The following is a 20233-nucleotide window of genomic DNA, read 5'->3' on the forward strand; positions in this document are numbered from 1 at the left end:
AGCGTGGGCTGTACTCTTCCCCAGTCCCCGTCCTGCTTTCTGGCTGGGGACACAGGGCACCAGGGCTTACCCATGTCTGCCCAGTTGCTATAGATACGGGCAACACTGACCTGTGTGCCTCCAGCCCACCCTCTCTCTCTCCTCTGCCTCAGTTTCCCAACTCTCCTGGGAGGTGGGCTTGGGGCTCTAGGGTCACACGCCGCCCTGGCACACTTTCTGCTAGGTCTCTTCTGCCTCCAAGTTCCTAGTGACAAGCTCTCAACACATTCTGGCCTTGCCACCCACAATTTGCCAGGAGCTCTGTGCTGTTGTGGTTGAACCAAATCTACCCCGAAATGACATTGCTGGTCCCTAAATCTGTTAGCCTTTGGGAGATCTTTCCTCCATAATAAAGGTAAAAATTTAAATTAAAATATTACAATTAAATCAAACGAAAATTATTTTATGACTGCGTTGGTATAAAAAAATCATATCTATTGAAACAGTTTTTTCTACCTAAAAGTTCATTTTTAGAAATTCTGATTCTGATAAAAATTGGAAAAGTCGATCCCGCGGGTGGGGCAGGGCGGACTCCCCAGCACCGCGCGCCCAGCACCGTCCCAACCTGGACGTCCTGCCACGGGGCGCCGCCAGGGGGCGCGCGGCACCAGCGCGGAGCGGACAGCGGAGCTGGACCAGAAACCCACTGCCCGTGCTCCTGGGCTCCCCGGCCAGGAACGCGTTGCATCCCTTCCCTCTCCAGGGGTATTTGAGGCTGGGCCAGGCGCCTCCTCTGGGCTCCCACAGCCCCCTGTGACCATGTCACTGGACCAGTCATTGTTTTCTTCTCCCTGCCACTGGACGGTGCGTCCCTGGACTGGAAATGGGGCTGGCCACTCAGCCTCCCAGAACAGTTTTCAGGTGGGTACATCTGGGAGCTGGGAGCCCCCGGCAGCTCTTGGTCACTGCGAGTGGAAGTCCTGCCCCACCCTTGCTGAGGGCCTGTACCCACAGATGCTGTCACCAGCTCCCCACTCCTGCCTGTCCCCACAAGTCCTGTAACTTCTGAGGGCCACATTTGCCTCCTGCAGAGCCTGGGGCAAGAGGCTCCCACCTGCTCTGGAGGCCTCCAGGCCTGGGTCCTCGGGGTTCCCCAGGAACACCCTCTCCCCACCCCTAGGAGGAATGGATTGTGAGAGGCCTGGGGCCCGCAGGCAGAGATCTTCAGATCCCGTCTAATCTGGGCTTCATTCCACACTCGACAAACCAGTTTGCTGCACTTGCGGCCACGGTGGGTGGGGTCGCCTGGCGCCTGACCCCCTTGCTCAGCCCATGCCCTTTGGCCTTGACCGGCTCCTCCAGACCCTGGGGGCAAGATGTCTGATGGTCCTCAACCCTCTGTGACCAGCGTAGGATGGGGCACAGATGGGACTGAGGGGTGCGGGCTAACCTCAGGTGGTAAGTCAGCTCTGCCGCCTGGACCCCTCAGGGGACCCTGTGCAAGAGAAGCCGACTCCGAGCCCAGAGAGGGCCTCTTCCCAGAGAAATAGGCCTGCCGTCCCTAAGAGGGTGCCATTGTGAGTGGGAAGTTCAGCCCTGGCCCTCTCTGGCTCCAGGTCCTCCACCCCTCAAAGCCATCAGAAGGTCTTGGTTCCCCCCACTCCAAACCCACTCTTCCATCTCATCTCAGTGGGCAGTTCCCAGTTCTATCCTTCCAGCTCCACCGGCCGGACCCTGGTGTCCCTTTGATTCCTCCCTAACTCCATCCCCGCCTCCAACCCATCAGCAAAGATTCGAGGGCTCAATCTTCAACATACACCCACAGCATGGTGGTCTGCCCTCCTGCACCGGGGCTGGCCTGCACCGGGAAGGCCATGCCACAGCTCCTCCCAGGCTGTGATCCCGCCGGAACCCTTGAGTGAGCCTCCTCTGTTCTCCTTATATTAATCTTAAAAAGTGTCCAGTGTTCATCAAACACTGAGGAGTATGTGCCCTCTGCAGAGCAGGAAGTCACTGACCAAGGCCCTCTCCCTGCCCTTGAGGCTCCTGTCCTGGGGCCTGGGGCAAAGACCCCTCTGCCATTTTGTTACCATAGCTACCCAGGTGGACTTCTGGGAGGAGGAGGGACATGGCAGGCCTGTGAGGGTGGGCTCATGGTAGACCACGCACAGGTGCCCAGCATGGGGGGAGGAGGGCTCGGGCTGGGAATCACCTCAGAAGTCCTCATCCTCAGAGCCTCTGAAGGGCAAGAGAGAGGCTGTGAGCTTGGGGACAGGTCGTTTACTGTCCAGTGGAGCTGGTACTCAGGCTAGGCGAGAGGGCAGGAGGGAGGTGCAGAGGCCAACTGGCCATGCCAGAGGAAGAAGCTGGGCCTCACCCTAGGGACCATCGTGGCAACTGGAAGGAGGTGACAACCAGATTTACACTTTAGAAGTGCCGCAGGGGCTTTTGGGTGGAGGTGCACTGCAGAGGAACACATGGGCATCACCAGGTGGGAGAAGGCCGGGGTGTGGACCTGGGGCCCACCACCTGGGTTTAGACCCCTCTCCTTTCTCCCTGCTTCCCAACTAGAGGCCGTGGGGGCACGTCTACCCCTCCATCCTAATGCCAAGCTGGGTGCTAGGTGCTGGGGTGGGGACAGCTCCTGCCCACACAGAACTTAAATCCAGTGGGTGCAGGAAGCACTTTGAACTCAGTCACTTCCCTGTTACATGGAGGAATGATGGAACCCACCCCCTGGCGAGCACACGTGGAATGCGTTAGTGTGTTCAAGGCCCGGCATACGGGCAGCTGCTAATGTCATGTTCTTTCCAGGCAAGAAGGCACAGAGAGGGCAAGTGTGTGTTATAGCTGAATCGTGGCCTCCAAAATCCATAAGTTGCAGTCCTAACCCTCAGGATCTCAGAATGTGACTCTATTTGGAGATGGGCCTTAGAAGAAGTATAAGAGCTAGGCACAGTGGTGCACACCTGAAACCCCAGTGACTCAGGAGGCTGAGGCAGGAGGATCCCAGGTTTGAGGTTTGAGGCCAACCTGGGCAATTTAGTGAAACTCAATCTCAAAATAAAAAATATAAAAGGCCTGGGGTGTAACTCAGTGGTAGAGTGACCCTGGGTTCAGTCCATAGTCCCGGGGGTAAAAAAGCCCCCTGGTCTCTGGCATTTGTTACAGTGTCCCTGGCAGACAAATACAGTGTGCCAGTTGGTGGCAGTAGGACCAGAGTCACTGTGTACCCAGCTCAGAGTAGGCATCCACGAGTCCACCATGCGGCCAGCCCAATGGTTTCATTAATGAGGTTCTTGGCACAAAAGTTAGCTAGCAGAGATCGAAATAAAACACACAGACTCAGTTACCTTTTTCTATGACCAGGTCCGAAACGGCTCCCCTCTCTGGTTCCCAGCTCTAACCGCCCAGCAGGGCAGCAAGGATTACTCAGGGCTAGCAGGAGAGAGAGAGAGGGAGCACGCCAGGAAGTAGCCTTTTATTGGGGAACAAGAAATTCAGGGGAGAATTCCATCCAATGAAGGTTGAAGGGGGGCCGCACTCCAAGGTCAGGGTCAGTGATTGGGCCCCCGGGGTCAGTGGTCAGTCACACCCCCACACGGATGGGTTCTCTCATCAGGAGAGGGCCAGGAAAGCTCCGACACAGCCAGAGCACCTCAGACCCAAACCGGGAGTCACCCAGTCACGTGTGAGAATGGCTCCCGACACACGAGAAAGGTCAGATCCTGGTAGGAGGGGATTGAAAGGGGGTAGATGGCCAGACAGGACCAGCATGACAGCTGGGGCAGAGGCCACAAGACAGCCTGGGAGCCCTGGCCTGCCCAGCGCCAGTCACAGAGCAGTCACACCCACGCCCCTGCACTGCAGCCCTCCACTCTGCAGGGGGGCACCTTGAGCCTCCCCTTGTTACTGAAAAAGAGACGTAGGTTTTGGGGAGGGTGGGGACTGCCCAGTGAGAATCAAAGCCAGAGCCAAAAGAGACTTTTCAGAGTCCTGTCAGTTGTGGTGGCCCCTGAGGGTCACCAGGAGGGCAGGTCCTGCAGGATGCATGGCCAGAGCATGGGTCTGGGGCTTGGAGGGGAGTGGAGGCTGCTAGAGCGACGTGGTTCCTAGAGTCACAGAGCAGGGGCAGGTGGGAGAGCGCCAGAGGGCGGGGGACTCGGGTTCTTTCCTGTGAGTTTTCTTTTCCTGTCATTTTACAGTGACGGAATCTCAAAGCCCCCAACATGGGGCGGAGGGCCAACACTGAAAGCAAGCGCTGGCTGCCCTAAAGCTGTCCCACGGCTTCTCTGACTTCTGAAGAAAGGCACAGTTGAAACCGCTGGTCAGGCTCCCTGGCGCCTGGAGACATTTCAGGGCTGAGAATTCCCACGGGTGGACTCCCAGGAGCCTGCGAAGGGCTGGGCTCTGCTTGACCTTTCACGTTACCCAAGTTCCTGCTTCTTGGCCTCTCAACAGGCACTTCCTTCCTCTGAGCCCAGATTCAGAATGAAAGTCAGTGCTTTGGAACTTGCTTAATCGAAAAGAGAAAATTAAAAAAAAAAAAAAATTTTTTTTCAAAAAACTTTTTTGGAATGTCTACCCGGAGCCTGGGGCTGCAGCACGGGATATTGTGGCTGGGGTGGGAGCGCCTTTTCTTTTTTTGGCTGCTGGGGGTGGAACCTGGGGCCTGGTGAATGCCTCTGAGCCAGGCACAGCCAGGGGTGCTGTTGTTCCCCTAGATTCCCCTCCACCGGCTGCCCCCCACCCCCGGCGAGGGCTGCAGGAGCGTTTCTCCCGAGCTGCTCCCTCTTCAGAACCCACCAGACAAGTCAGCAAGTTTTTAAGTGCAGATTGTTTAGAAGTCCAAGACTTGCTTTTTCCCCAGAACCTTTGTGGGCCTTTGCAGATTGTTATTTTAACATTTCCCCCAAGCATTCTCTCCATATTTGGGCAAAGCAAAAGCCAAGACGAGTTTCTGTTTGTTTTTCTCATAAGAAATGGCAGCATTTTGGAGAAGACAACCGGTTCCCGAGACCAGTACCTCTCATGAGTGACTCCAGGCTTCAAGATCGACTTGGGTGACCTCTGATTCAGGTTCACAAACAGCAGTTAGACCAGAAATGCAGTCCATAAAAATTCCTGGAGGTAACCCCACCCTCTGCACAGGAGGGCCTTATCTCTGGGGTATTTTCTGTGTGCTCCAGATAAGCATCCGGCTGGCCTCTGCCCAGGCCTTGACTGAGATCACACCCTGACCCCATTTTACAGAGGGGAAACTGAGGCCCAGAGAGGGTGGAGCACAGAATGTGCTGCAAACATCAAAGCCAGAGCCCCCAGCAAGCAAGCGCTCCACCACAGAGCTTCCCCAGTCCCTCCGCCCCCCACGGCATTTTTACTTTAGAAAAATTCCAAACCTAGAAGGCCACTGCAAGCCCAGCTCATGCATACCCACGGTCATTTACCCAGGGCTGACATTGCACTACGTTTGCTTCATCCTTCGGCTCCACCTCCCTCTCACCTCGTCTGTAGGATGACATTTGTCCACGTTGTTCCACGTGACCTCACTATGACCACCGTGCTCCGTGCTCCGGGAGCTTACCACCTCCTCACGGTTATTATCTGAAGCCTCCGTGTTGGAATTCCTCTCCCTGCTCCGCTCTCTGTACCTGTGCACCGCAGGTGGCCGTTTTCACCTGAGGGTTCATCGAGGGCCTCTCCACACAGGGCTGCTCGCCTCCTTAGCCGCCAACCTGCAGTGCTCCCAGCCTCTTTTTGCTTCTGTCCTGCAGGTCACAGTTTCCAAGCATCCCGGCTGGCCGGCTTACAGAAAGTCCCCTGCTTTGGATCTCTCTTCTTCCTGTCAACTAGAGCCACATTAAACATTGGGGGCAGGGAACAACATAGGTGACACTGAGTCCTCCTCAGGGCATGACACAGAACGCACCATCAGGTGAAGCCTGTCCTGTTCCTGGTGATGTCAAGTTTGGCCATTTGGCTAAATTGGTGCTTTCAGATCTCTTCAAGTCTCCCTCCCTAAGACTCTCTCACCCTATGGCATCCAGGGAGAGGATTCTTGCACGTATTTATTGGTCATTACTAAGTAGTTATAAAATGGTGACTTTTTTTCTTCTATATTTATTAATTTGTGATCTTTAAAGAAATTTCCTCTCTCTCTCTTTCTTTCTTAGTGTGTGAGATCAATTCCAGGGGTGCTTTACCACTAAGTTACACCCCCAGTCCTTTTAATTTTATTTTTAGACAGGGTTTCACTAAGCTGCCCAGACTGGCCTCTAGCTTGTGATCCTCCTGTCTCAGCCTCCCAAGTAGCTTAACATGTTTTTTAAAGTATCGGTATTGAGCCATGGATTTGTATTTTAGCCGGTGAATTAATACATTCCCTTCATAATTTATTTTCTGCTTGACATGTTCCAGGTCTGGCCTTCAGGAGCCCCTTCAAGCAGCTTTGTGCTAGCTATGTGCCCACCATTTCTTTTTTAGTACTTTACTTTCTGGTATAATAAAATGTGTCAGGTTCCTCTCACCTTGCCACCTTCCAGCCCTGGTGTCAGTCACCTCTCCAAGTGGCCTTGGTGCCTCTTACTGGGGAATGATATTCAGAATCTAAATGTTTCGAGTGTGTTCTTTGAAATGGGGCATTTCCACTTCTGAGCCCTTTTAATGATCAGAGGTAGAACGTTTTGCTATTTCATAATATTACTACTAACTAAAAATAAAAACAAAACCACCAGAGTTCTCCTTCCTCCGTTTCAAATCTCCCTCACCCTGCAGTGCCACCGGATCTGGGTACCCCACAGCTTCACGGTTGCCTGCCCTTTCCCCTGCCGCTCACTAGTGGGATTCTGGGTTCTATTTCCAGTATCTGTCCTTGAAGTTTCCTCCACCCAGGAAGTGAGTCAGATGATCTGTTCCAAGGTCTCCAGGACAGTCTTTGTCTGCAAGTGGCTATGCCATTCATGTCATACACAGATCATTAGTTTCTTTGGTTTTGCATTTTAGTTTTTCCAGTCTTTACTGACTTACTCTTATGTCTTAAAGGTAAAATCGATTTAATTGATTTCCTCTCTCTGCACATATTTCCTGATGTTGAAAGGAACCATCTAGTCCAGGGGAGGATCCCATCCCTATTTTCAAAATCTCCCACCAGCAAGCAGGTGTTAAGACCCTGTTCCATTCCTTCTGAAGCAGCCTGAGGCTGGGTGGAAGTGCCCTGGGTTCCACCAGCCTGGGCGTTTCCAGGGAGATCACTTACATGCCCCTCCTTGACTTCCCTGGGACTGCCTGGGCCTTGCATCTATAAACCCAGAGGGTCGCACTGCCAGTCTCCATTTAACTCACAGATCCGACACTTGGTTTTACCATGCTGACATGATAAAGCCACAGTTTACCAGTGTCTGGCACATCGTAGCGGCTCCATAGTTGCAGGAATGGGCATCCGCATTTTATAGTACAGTAACGGAGGCCCCAAGAGTGTGGGGCTGCCCATGGTCTCATTAAGCAAGCGCAAAAGCGCCGCCTTGGCCCCGCACGCAGTAGGCGCTTTAGTGAGCTCACAGGGAAGGACCGCAAGCCGATCTGCGCACTGGCTCGCCAAGCTGGCGGGGGAGATGGGGCGGAGCCGTATGCAAATAGCCCGTGAGAAGACCGCGGATTGGCTGGTGTGGGCGGGGGCGGGGCCCGCCAAGGGCCGGGGCTGCCAGGTGAGCTGGGCTGGAGAAGCCTGGGGTACCAGCGCTGAGCGGCTGGACAGAGCTCCCCTGGCGCGTCCCGGGCGATGCCTCCGCTCTGGGTCCTGCTGGCCCTCGGCTGCGTGCGGTTTGGCTCCAGTAAGCCGGGATAAAAGGATAAGGGCTGTGCCAAGGGAGGGCGAGCGCGACCTGGACCTTGATCCTCCCAGGGTCACCAGAGAGGAGCCTGGATGGGTAGTGGCAATGGGAATTTCATTTATTCATTCCAGGAAAAGGCGCAGAGTTCTGGCTTTGGGGACCCAGATATTAGCAGTAGTAGTAGTAGTAGTACTAGTAGTCATCTTGTCAACTTTTTTTTTTTTTTTTTTAAGACATGGTCTTGCTAAGTTGCTGAGTTATGAGGGTCTTGTTAAATTGCTGAGGCTGATCTTGAATTTGTAATCCTCCTGCTTCAGCCTCCTGAGTTATTGGGATACAGGCATGCACCACAGAGCCAGCAGTTCATTAGTTTTAATAAATAACTTAACACTATTTTTTTTTTACTTTTAGAACTTCTATTTGATTTGCTTCCCATAAACTTTTCCCATATTATCCTGTTCTTCATTTTTCTTTCTATTAAAAAATTCTTTAAAATCATTTAATTTTTTTTTTAGAGAGAGAGAGAGAGGAGAGAGAGAGAGAATTTTATTTTAATATTTATTTTTTAGTTTTGGGCGGACACAACATCTTTGTTTGTGGTGCTGAGGATCGAACCCGGGCCACACGCATAGCAGGCGAGCACGCTACAGCTTGAGCCACATCCCCAGCCCCCATCTTGCCAACTTTTAGAGCTTTCTCTGGTGGCAATCCAAGGGCTCACAGGTGGCTACAGTCTGCGACAGGTGTTGCTGGAGACCAACAGACAGGGTGATGCAGGGGAGCAGAGAAGGGACAAGACCAGACTCATAGTGACCTTTTTACTGGGGGAGATGGAGGAACGTTTTTCACCAAGGGTGTAGCATGGGCAAGTTCTGGGATGAGGAGGCAGCCTGGTTCTTCTGGAAGTTGTAGTCCATCCCTGCCTCTAGAGAGCAGGGTAAGGAGGGAGTGAGGGTGGGGCCAGAGACCCAAAGCCCTGAACTTCTGGACCTAGCTCCAGGGCGCCAGGCAGGCATGGGAGGGCACTCCTGGGTGAGCAAAAGAATCACATCTGCTGTCAGAGAGTGGAGGGGGCCTTACCTCGCTGTCAGAAGAGGGTGGGATGGAGCGAGGACCGGCCCATGGCTTAGAGGCAACGGAGATCCTAGTGACTGAACATCTGCAGAGGGAGCTCAGACTGCTGGGTTTGTGGCCAGGATAGCTGCAGGGTGGGTACAGGGACACTGCTGTATCTGACAAAAAGTCATGAGATGGCCCACAGGGAGGGTGAGGCCCAGTGCCTGGCTCCCAGCAGGTGCTCCGCAGCACCCATGTGCACACGGGTGTTGGCAGTTCCGTGGGTGTCAGTTCCCATCCTCCTTGCCCCTCCAGCTGTGAACCTCCAGCCTCAACTGGCCAGCGTGACCGTGGCCACTAACAACCCTACACTCACCACGGTGGCCTTGGAAAAGCCTCTCTGCATTTTTGACAGCTCAGAGCTGCTTGCTGGCTCCTATGAGGTCTATCTGTATGTCATGGTCGACTCAGGTAAGGATCCTGCTTCCCTCCGGCTGCTCCTAAAGGGGTTTTGATCTGTTAGCAGGGAAGAGTGAGAATGACAATCTCTTAGGTTTCTAGCAACCAATCTTCACAACTCATTCAGGGTCACAGTTTTATTCTTTCAACAAATATTTACTAACTGCGTATCTGTGCCCAGTCTCTGGGCACTGTGGGTATTTTCTGCCATCCCATAGAAGAGAAGATTGGGTTCAGAGAGGCTGAACGAGTTGTCCAAGATCACCCAGCTAGTGAAGAGACCTGGGACCCAACAAAGGTCTATCTGCCTCTACATCATTCCTTTGAACAGTATGACCCTCATTTCCCATTTACAGAATAGGGAACCCAGGACTTTCAGTGACAGGTATCAAAGGTGTATTGTGGTGGAGGAGAGCAGAACACAGTACCCAAAGGAAAGTGCTCTTTGTCCATCTCCCCAGGCAGGGACTGAGCTCACCCATGCCTGTGACCGCTGTGCCCAGCACAGGGCTGGGGCAGAGAGGAGTCTCAGGTGTTTGATGATTGAGGGACCGAGTGAGTGGCTGGCTGCGGTGGCCAGGATCCTCACTCCCGACCCTGCCTCTGCAGCCAATCCCAGGAATGCCTCCGTGCAGGACAGCAGCAAGACCCCACTGAGCTTGACCGCCCAGCAAACCCAGGGTGGGAGGACAGGCCCCTACAAGGCGGTGGCCTTTGACCTCACCCCCTGCAGTGACCTGCCCAGCCTAGATGCCATTGGGGATGTCACCCAGGCCTCAGAGATCCTGAGGGCATATCTGGTCAGGGTGGGCAGCAACGGGACCTGCCTGTGGGACCCCAACTTCCAGGGCCTCTGCAACCCGCCCCTGTCTGCAGCCACGGAGTACAGGTGGGTGTGAGCAGCCACTGGGGGAGGGCAGCAGCTGAGTCCCACCCCAACTCAGGAAGACCCCAGGGGGAGGGACAAAGTGGGAGGAGCCACGTTTCTAGAGGTCTTATGTGCTGGGACCATTGGGGTCTCAGGCTGGGCCTGGGGTAGGACAGGGCTGGAGCTCAGAAGGGCCCTGCTGGGTTTAATGCTTGGTGACATAGAAAGCAAGAATCCAGAAATCTTAATTCTTGAATGAGGGGCCTGTTCACTTTGCTTTGGACCCCACAAATTATGGGGCTTCCTGGCCTTCCCATATGTGGAAGTCTCTTACCCATGGCCTTTGTTTCATAGGGAGGGAACTGTAGTCCAGAGAAGGAAGGCCCCCTGCTTTTCCTACCTCCTTCCTGCAATCCCTTTTCTGCCCAGCCACCCCCTGGGCACCCACTCACTCCCACCCTCACTGCCTGAGCATCTCTCTGCAAGCTGTCCCCAGCCTCGGGAGCCTGGGAGGAGGTCTAACCTGGTGCCAAAGCCCGGGCTAATCCCAGTCCAGGTACTAGGGGGACACCTGGGTCAGGGGCTGTGGCTTCCAGGCCTGTTTGGGCCCAGACCACTGCCCACCTGCCATCCTTGCAGAAGCAACCCCCACACCTGTGGCTGAGGTCACTGAGCAGGACAAGGGTCTCTGCTGCCCTCTCCCCACCCCCACCTTGACCTTGTCTTTCACGTCCCCTTCCTGACCTCCAAAATGGCCCCTCAGCCTTCATCTACAAGCCCACCCTATCTCCGGGCATGGGTGGGCACCCAGCCCTACCTCTGAGTTCTGACCTTGAAACAGGTATGAGGAATTTAGCAAACCGCAGGACAGAGAGATTTTAAAGGTTTTTTTGTTTTGTTCTGTTTTTGAGTGTTAAAAAACCCCTCCAGGCTGCAGATGTCTCAGTTTCGGGACCATCTCTGTTTAAACTCTTCCCTTCCGCAGGCTCTGGCTGTTCGCTGTCTCACCAATCTCCTTTTCAGATTAGCAATACTTGTTTGGGGGGTTCTTTTCTTTCTTTTTGGTACTAGGGGTTGAACCCAGGGGTGCTGAGCTACATCCCCAGCCCTTTTTATTTTTATTTATTTATTTTTTTAAATATTTATTTTTTAGGTGTAGATGAACACAACATTATTTATTTTTTATGTGGTGCTGAGGATCGAACCCTGGCCCTGTCTGTGTTGTGCTAGGCGAGCGCTCCACCGCTGAGCCACAATCCCAGCCCATTTATGTTTATTTTGAGTCAGGGTCTCCCTAAGTTACTGAGCCTGACCTTGAACTTGTGACCCTCCTGCCTTATCCTCCCACGTTGTCCCTGGGATGACAGGCGTGCCCCACCACTCCCCACTTTTTTTTAGCATTTATATCTTAAAATGTAGCCCTGACCCCAGGACAGCTGGGCTGGTGATGGACATTATCCCACTTGTTTTTCTAAGTCCCTTTGTGATTCCAGGGACAGGCTTGGAATGTGGCCTGTGGTTAACGGGGCTGAGCCACAGGTGCTGTGTAAAATAACCAGAGGGGCTCCTGAGGGACAGCCCAGCGATGGCCCAGCCCTGAAGCCTTCCCAGAGGAGGTGCATCTGAGCTGGGGAAGGCCCAGGGACAGTATGTGACCACGTCCAGCCTCCTCTCTTGTCCAGAGCCCTCTCAATGGCTGTCTCCCTCTGTGCCCCCTCTGTGCCCCTCCTGCCTGCCATGGCTGGACACACAGGATGGCTGGATGTCATCCTGTCTCCTTCCAGGTTCAAGTACGTCCTCGTCAATGTGACCACAGGCTTAGTCCAGGATCAGACCCTGTGGTCAGACCCCATCCGCACCAACCAGCGTAAGTAGGGTGGTGGGAGCTCGGCCTCCAGCCAGCTTCCTCGGGAATCTGCGGACCAGGCCCAGCTCTCGGGGCAGGAACTCAGAAGGGCCATTCTGTGGGGACCATTCAGACCTGGCTTGAGCCCAGAGTGTCCTTGGACTGAGTCTCCCTGAGTCAGTGAGTGACCTGCAGAATGGAGTTCTCTAGGGCTCCATATGGGACAGTGCCCCCAAATGGCCGGCTCATTGTAGGACCTGTGCCTTGTTCCCAAAGGCTGATGCCAGTCAGAGAAGAGTGAGACCCCCAGCTCTGAGCAGCCCCTCTGCTCAGCCTTGTTTACGTCCATCTCACCGCGGATGAGTCAGTTTAAAATTTTAAATTATGCAAAAAGAGGAAGAGGCCAGAAACACACGGGAGAAAGGCGGGAAGTGGGCCCCGGGGCACACCAGGCCACGGGCGGAGCCCCCAAGAGGAGTCGCTCCCTGGGCCCCTGGGACATCCCCGGGTTCCAGGCCTGCCCATCCCGGGGAAGGGACGGAGGGTGCTGGCTGTCAGGGTGTAACTGGCCATGGTCCTGCGACAGCCACCCCCTGCTCAGCCATCGACACGTGGCCAGGCCGGCGGAGCGGGGGCATGATCGTCATCACGTCCATCCTGGGCTCCCTGCCCTTCTTCCTGCTCGTGGGCTTCGCTGGCGCCATCGCCCTCAGCTTTGTGTGAGTACCTGCTGCTGGGAGGCCTGGACCTGGGGATGGCGGCAGGGTCCTCTGCAGCTGGCCAGGGCGCTGCCCTCCACGGCGGGTGGGTCTGGTGAAAAGCAGCAGAGCCCTGGGCCTTCAAGGCCAGTCCTTCAGCCCAGGAGCGAGGGGCTGGGCAGCGGGCCCTGGGCCGGTGATCCCATAGATCTTAGCTGTGACAGTGGTGCAGCCTCAGGCAAGACATGCTGTCCTGCGGTCCTCAGTGTCCTCCTGGGGCAAATGGAGGTGATAACTGTTCAGCCCATGGAGCCTGGAGGTCCTGTGGAATCACCCCACCCTGCTGAACTCAACTGGCCTTAGCTCTTGTTGCCATTGTAACTCACCTGCTTGCAGTCCAGACGGGGAAACTGAGGCAGGAGGCAGGGAAAGGGTGTCCCAAGGTCATAGGACCTGGGACGAGGACCCAGGCCTCCTGACTCTGCCAACACCTCTGGATCAGGACGGGAGGTCTTTTTGGGGGTGGGGTCCTGGAGCAGCTACCAGGGCTGCCCAGAGGTAGGACAGTCCACTAACACCTGGGAGGATAGATCGGGGCATGAATCAAGGCACCCGCAAGTGCCCTGGGAGGAGGAGGGCAGGCCAGGTCCTGCCTGGAGCTTCAGGGTGAGCTTCTAGGAGGAGGGATCTGCAGGAGCAATGAGCATCAAGCATGGGGCAGGAAGGAATGCGTGTGACAGGCAGCAGGCCCCGCGCTCCTGGCTTCTCAGGGTAGAGGGAGCCCGGGGGCTTTGAGGCTGAGGGGTCCTGGGGTGCGACTGGGTAGGAAGGCTCCTTGGAGTAGGTTCACACAGAAGCCAGCCAGATGGGAAAAAGTGGGCAGACCATGGACTGGGAGAGACAATGGACCCAGGCTGTGCTCCACACTTAAGTTAATACAACCAGCAGTGGGTGACCTCAGCCTCCGAGGGTCACCCACAAGCCATCAAAGCCTGGTGGTGTCCCTGCCTCCTCCCTCTGGGCAGTGCCGGACACTGGCCTTCCAGACCATCCTCTGAGGTTAGCCCGGCTCTTCCACTAACCCTCCCACTGGCCCTGCCTGTCATGGCCCCAGTCCAGCCGGCTAAACTCCCCACAGGTGCCCCGGGTTCTGCGGCCCTCCCCCTCTCAAGCATCTCCTGCAGGACCAGATGAGCTGGCCCCTCCTCCAGGATGGGTCCACTCTCTGTAGTCACTGTCTGTTGAGGCCTGTCTCCCCAGACTGTCCTGGTGATGTGGGGACGTGAGACAATGGCCCCCGCCGTCAGCCCGCAGTAAGACCTGACACTGCTCATTCAGGGAGCTCCCGACACACGCTGAGAACCCCGGAAGGAGGGCTCACTGAGGCTGTGGTGGCTTCTGGGAGCCACATCTGGGTGCCAAGGTCCCCGGACTCGAGGAGTTCCACTTTGCTCTGTCCCCTGATCCTGGCTCTCTCCTTGGCCAGGGACCTGGGCGATTCTGATGGGGAAACCACGCACGACTCCCAGATCACGCAGGAGGCTGTGCCCAAGTCCCTGGGGACCTCAGAGCCGTCCTACACGTCTGTGAACCGGGGACCGCCCTTGGACAGGGCTGAGGTGTACTCCAGCAAGCTCCAGGACTGAGACCCCTGACTGGCAGCCTCTCCACACTGTCCTGGTCCTGGAGCCCGCGGTGGTCAGTGTTCATGCCCCGACTGGACAGAAGGCGAAGCAGGGTCAGTCCAGTTGTGGGAACACTCAATAAAATCTTCCCAAATTGGTCAAATTACAGTGTCATATTGTGTGCATGTATGAACACGTAACAACAAATCCCACAGTTAAATGCAACTATAATGCACCAAAAAATCTTCCTAAGATATTGAGGTCAGTACAGAACGAGGGGTGAATAGGTGAGAAAATGCACAAGTCACGACCTGTTGAGGGGCTGGGCTGTTTCTCTCGGGGGCTCTGTGATCAGAACTACAGAGACCAGGGCCGAGTCAGAGTCACTCGCTCCGCCCCAAGCCTCAGTCTCCTCATCTGTCACATGGGCTGCTGTGAAGATTCATTCCTAGACCGGGAAGGACCAGCTTCAGAAGACTCGGTTTTCTCTCTTGAGTCAGACAGCAAGACGGCCTCCCTTTTGGAGGTATGCAGAACACAACCCACACCCCTCTTGGCATCCAGATACGACAGAGGGAGACGTGGCTTCTAAGATCAGTGGGGACTCCCCAGGGGGATGCTAACCTAGGAGCACAGGGCAGAAGCCATGGAGGCAGCAGCTTAAAGCAGAGAGCAGCCAGCAGAAGGGAAAGCAGTGGCCAGTCCAGGCTGCAGGAGTGGCCAGTACAGAGGGAGCCGGGTCCCTGGGCAGCAGGAACAGGAGGGCCCCCAGGCTGGACATGCTGGTCGGCCACCTGCATCCCTTGAGACCATGAAGCTGGCCTTGGCAGCCACTGGACTCCTGTGGCCTCCTGAGCCTGAATCCCCTTCTTCAGCAGAGACCTCCCAGAGTCCCCAGCTGAGCAGAGAGGGAGCCCCAGCTGCCCGGAGTCTGCTGTTGTTAAAAGTTCCTGCAAGTTTTCCACGTGGCTGTGTTTGCTTTGTTTTGTATTTGAGTTGAAGTTCACATGATATGAACTTAGCCTTTTTTATTTTTATCTTTAAATAGTGCTGGGGATCAAACCCAGAGCCTCATGTGTGCTAGGCAAGCGCTCTACCCCTGAGCTGTATTCCAGCCCAAGCCAACCGCTCGAAGTGCACAGGTCGGAGTTATAAAGGCGCAGAGGGAGGAAGACGTTAGAGGATGCTGTTGGACTGAGGAGCAGAAGGCCCCAGGCATCCTTCAGGCCATCACAGTTGGCTCTGCAGATGTCCACTGCACACCGGGAGATGCCCAGGAGGAAGCCACAGGAGCAGAAGCCCAGGGAGAGGACTTAGGATCCCTCTGTTTCGTGTTTTGGATGAGGGCTTTGTAGAAACCCCAGGAAGTGAAAGTACTCGATACTGATCCAAGAAATTTTAGATGAGGGTCAGTGGGTGGGGAGAAGGATTTTCATTGGGCAAGTATCCTCAGGGAATGGAGGCAGGGCAATAACATGTTCAGCAATGCAGGTCTGTAGTGAAGAGAAGCCAAAGGTCTTGTGATCACTGACAAGGATTTTGTGATCACAAAAAAAAAAAAAAAAGAAGAAGAAGAAGAAGAAAGAAAATGAAGGATGAATTCCTATAAAGAACTTTTTAAGAACTGTGGGAAGCCATTCTCGCACGTGATTGGGCACCTCCCTGATTGGGTGTGAGGCGTTCTGGCTAAACTGTGTCAGAACTAATCCCCACCCTTTCCACGTGCAAGAGCCTGTCTATGTGGGGGTGTGACTGACCATTGACCCTGAGACCAATCACTAACCCTGACCTTGGAATGCTGTCCCCCTTGACCTTCATTAGATGGAATTTTCCCCTGAAATTCTTTTTTTTTTTTTTATTGTTGGTTGTTCAAAACATTACCTAGTTCTTGATATATCATATTTCACACTTTGATTCAAGTGGGTTATGAACTCCCATTTTTACCCCGTATACAGATTGCAGAATCACATCAGTTACACTTCCATTGATTTATATATTGCCATACTAGTGTCTGTTGTATTCTGCTGCCTTTCCTATCCTTTACTATCCCCCCTCCCCTCCCCTCCCCTCCCCTCTTTGAATTTCTTGTTCCCCAATAAAAGGCCATCCTCTGGCGTGTTCTCTCTCTCTCTCCTGCTAGTCCTGACTAAGCCTTGCTGCCCCACCTGGTGGTTCGAGGCAGGAGCCAGAGGGAGGGTAATTGAGTTTTGTGTGTTTATTTTGATCTCACTAGTTAACTTCTATGCTTCGAACCTCTTGTATGAAGCCAGCGTGCTGGTCGCGCGGTGGAAAGAACCTTTTTTTTTTTTTTTTCCCAAAATCCTTCTGTTGAGAAGGTCAGTGATTTGATTTGTATGGTACCGTGACAAATGGAAACTCATACAACAGGAATTTTTAACTTAAACTGTGACTTTAAGTTAAAATTTATTTAAGCATAGCCCTGCTCTGCATCCCTTATATATTCAAACTTTAAGAAGTCTTCCAGTCCTGAGGGCAGATATGTTCCCTCCTTTGTTAATTCCCTGCTTTGGCAGCAGGTATTCTAGATTCTTCTAGTGGAACAAGAGCTCCCCTCTTGGTCCTAGAAGGAATCACTGGTGTAGGTAGCAGCAGTAGGGACTGAATCCAGTTTGAAAGGAAGACTAATTTGAGAAAACAACATTGCTACACCTCGAATCATGATTTTCTTCTAAATAGGTTAAGACATCTTTTCTGTACGAGGTGATGTCTGGTTGCTATGAGACATTATCCTGTATTCAGTTGGTGTTCTCAGAACTGACTAGAAGACTTTTATAGGAAGAGTCCTGATTTTCTCTACCTCACTCTCAATTTTTATGAAGCAGGGATGATGACACTTTTCCCTTTTCTCATAAAAAAACTCTGACTTCTCCCCATGTCTCCCTTCCCTGGCCCAGCCACCGGTTCCACTCCGTCCGTGGGTTTTCCGGATCTGGATGCTGCAGACACACGGTCTTGCTGGCCCTGCAGCATCACCTTTTTCTGACTAAGCTAGTGTTTTTGAGGTTTGTCCCCAGGTCCTGTTCATCAGTGCTTCCTTCCCTTTGCTGGTGGAGTGACATCCTGTCATGCAGCTGGACCACAGTTCACTGTTCCCTTGTCCCTTAGTGGTCTCTGGGCTGCTCCCACCTCCTGGCCCCTCCTGTGCACAGGCTGCATGGACACTTATCTGAACCCCGTTTCTGGTCCTCCTGGATATACCTGGGTGTGGACTGCTGGGTCAATGGCAAGTCTATGTCAAATTTTTGAGGATCCATCAACTATCTCCACGGCAGCTGCTCTGGTCCCACCAGCCACACAGCTGCAGTTAACCCACTAGTAAAACAACGTTGAACTCGGGCTGGAGCCCGGCAGCGGCCATGGTGAAGGCCTGCGCTTACCTTGGCTCTGGGTACCCTGTGGCTTTCTCTCCACTTCCCCAGTGACCAGGGCTCCCTCCCTCAGCAGCAGCCACCCACCATTCCAGTCGTGGGTCAGTGGCCTTCCTCTTCCTGCTGACCTCACTAATCAAGGTCCTGGGAATGTGAACTTCCAGCTACTGAGAAAGCTTCCAAACAGCTCAGGACACACAGGCTAACGGGACCAAATCACCAGAGCACAGATGAGCGCATGTACCTGGGAGCTGGGCGTTGGTGACAAATACACGGCCACTCCTTCCCTTGGTTCAGTGGCCTCTGTCCCCCTGATGAGTCTCCAGTCTCCCCAGAGAGGCCCCCCACTTCCAGTCCCCTAGGACTTGCTGGTGCAATGAGGGGAGGGACAGCATTCCTGGATTTGGACAGGTCTGACCTCCCTGTCAGCCAACAGGCCTGCTCACCCCACAGCCTCCGTGTCCTCCTCCTAAAGCAGGGGCCACAGATGGAGCCCACGCGCGGTGTCATCTCCAGGCCAGAATGCAGCATTATGTCACTGTTTCTCCCTCGTGGTGGCCCTCCTGGCTCTGACCTGTCACAGTGCAGAGCATGTCTAGACTGAGCTCCCAGATGGTGGGTAAGGTCAGGTCCATTTCTAGGGCCCCCCACCCCACCCAGCGAGGACAGGAGGGAGTTGGCTGGTACCAGTCATTCCTGTGGCTGTTTGTTGCACACCAGCTCTGAGCTCAGGGCCCCAGGGAGGCAATGGAGCACCCGCCTCAGGAGCAACACCTCGCCAAGGTGGACATATTCAGGACCAAGACGGGGGGCCGCTGGAGGCCCAGGGGAGCGCTGAGGGCAGGGTGGGGCTGGAGGGTTAAGATCCATCCCCCTGCCCCACCACCATGGGCCATGGAAGATGCTCCAAGGGAGGACCCTATGCATCTTGGATCTGGCCTCTACAGCACCTAATCCCAGGGGTCCCATTTATCAAGGTCCGGGCTGGGGATGTGGCTCAAGCGGTAGTGCGCATGCGTGGGGCCTGGGTTCCATCCTCAGCACCACATACAAACAAAGATGTTGTGTCCGCCAAAAAACTAAAAATAAATATTAAAATTCTCTCCATTTATCAAGGTCCTTCCTGGAAACCAGAGCTGCTTGAGGGCAGGGGTGGTGTCTCCCCTAGGTCTAGGTCCTCAGCACCCAGCACAGGAGCAGGTGCTCATGAACTGAACTGCCTCCCATTTAAATCGTTCACCCAATGGGCCGAGGAGCCATCTGCAGAGGTTAAATGGGCTGGGACTACAGGGACAACCTGCAGGGGCCTCAGCTTCTCCTTCTGTTCAACTGGAATACTAGTGATGGTGCCTTCCTCAAGGGTCTTTGCAAGCGCTGTGAGTGCTCTGGCAGGTACAGGCACTGTGTGGGAAGCCGCCTTCAGTTTTCCGGGCTCTGGACCCCCCCAGTTTCACAGGCTGCTGAAATTCCTAAGCCTAGATTTTGTCACAAAATGAAGAGCTTCTATCGTGGGTTGGGGGAAGGTGGAAGGGGCATGTTAACAGCCAACTTTAAAATCAGGCATAAAAAAGGAGCTGAGAAGAGGAAGTAATAGTGAGCTCTGGCTAGGGTGGGGTGGGAAGGGCTGGGAAGGGCTGGGAGGAGGAAGTGGCTTTTGATCCGATTTGGTCTAGTGTCGGGAAAGTAAAGCCTTTCAGTGGCAGAGCTGGCAAGGAGGGGGCCACCCGAGTCATGCGCTGGCAGCGAGGACCGCCCGATTTACCCACCGGGGACCTGCGTCGCCGGTGCACTTGAAGCCACTGGGTCTGAGCCCAAGCGGATCGCGCGCTCGGCCTGGGGGAGAGGAGCTGTCGAGGAGGGAAGAGCACGTGCTCGCGTGCCAGCCGGGTGGTAGCGTCCGGAGACCGACGGGTGGACCAGACGTACCAGGTGCTGGCTCTCACGCAGAGGGACATTTAATTTCGGAAAATGAAGAGCTCTCTGAAGAAAAGGAGGCAGGTCTGGGGCGGAGAGGCGAGTGAGTGGGCAGGGGGCTTCGTCCGGACGGGTTGGGTCTGCTTGCCGTTTGAGGACGGAAACTGAGCCTGACTGGTGCAGGACCGGCTGCAGAGGGGCGCTTCCGATCGCCCTCACAGCTCTGCAAGTCCCTGCAAAGCGCGCCGGCCCCCATTTTGCAGACAAGGAAACTGAGGACTTGGGGCAGCCTGCAGCAGGTATTGCCGGGATCCAGATCCCGAGCTCCCCGCTCGCCGCTGGCGCATGCGCCGAGCTCCAAGGGGCGGGGCCAGGGCCGAGGGGCGGGGCGCGCGGAACCCGCCCCACCCACTGGGCGGGGTCTATTCCGGCCGCCGCGGGGCCGTTGATTTCACCGCGGAACCTTCGCGGCAAGGGCGCGCGCGCGGCGGAAGGCATTGCGGCGGCGCGGTCGGCTGGTGGAGGCGCGGCCGGGGCGGCGGGCGTCCTCGGCTCGGCCCGGCTCCCGCC

At 54.8% G+C, this 20233-nt stretch overlaps 1 protein-coding gene across 2 annotated transcripts; it reads left to right on the forward strand.

Moving 5' to 3' along the window:
- The first annotated feature begins 7726 nt into the window (after positions 1-7726).
- Upk3a (uroplakin 3A) lies at positions 7727-14404 on the forward strand. 2 transcript variants are annotated; one of them, XM_076853374.1, is made up of 6 exons: positions 7727-7808; positions 9180-9335; positions 9933-10212; positions 11976-12058; positions 12624-12756; positions 14222-14404. In XM_076853374.1, exons 1-6 carry the CDS (start codon positions 7757-7759, stop codon positions 14379-14381), a joined length of 864 nt encoding a protein of 287 aa, XP_076709489.1. In that variant the 5' UTR covers positions 7727-7756; the 3' UTR covers positions 14382-14404. The 2 variants fall into 2 exon arrangements, with proteins under 2 accessions (XP_076709489.1, XP_076709490.1); XM_076853375.1 differs by lacking the exons at positions 9933-10212; positions 11976-12058.
- Positions 14405-20233: the final 5829 nt, after the last annotated feature.

The sequence above is a fragment of the Callospermophilus lateralis genome, chromosome 4, assembly GCF_048772815.1.
Source record: "Callospermophilus lateralis isolate mCalLat2 chromosome 4, mCalLat2.hap1, whole genome shotgun sequence".
In the NCBI taxonomy this organism is placed as follows: Eukaryota; Metazoa; Chordata; class Mammalia; order Rodentia; family Sciuridae; genus Callospermophilus; species Callospermophilus lateralis.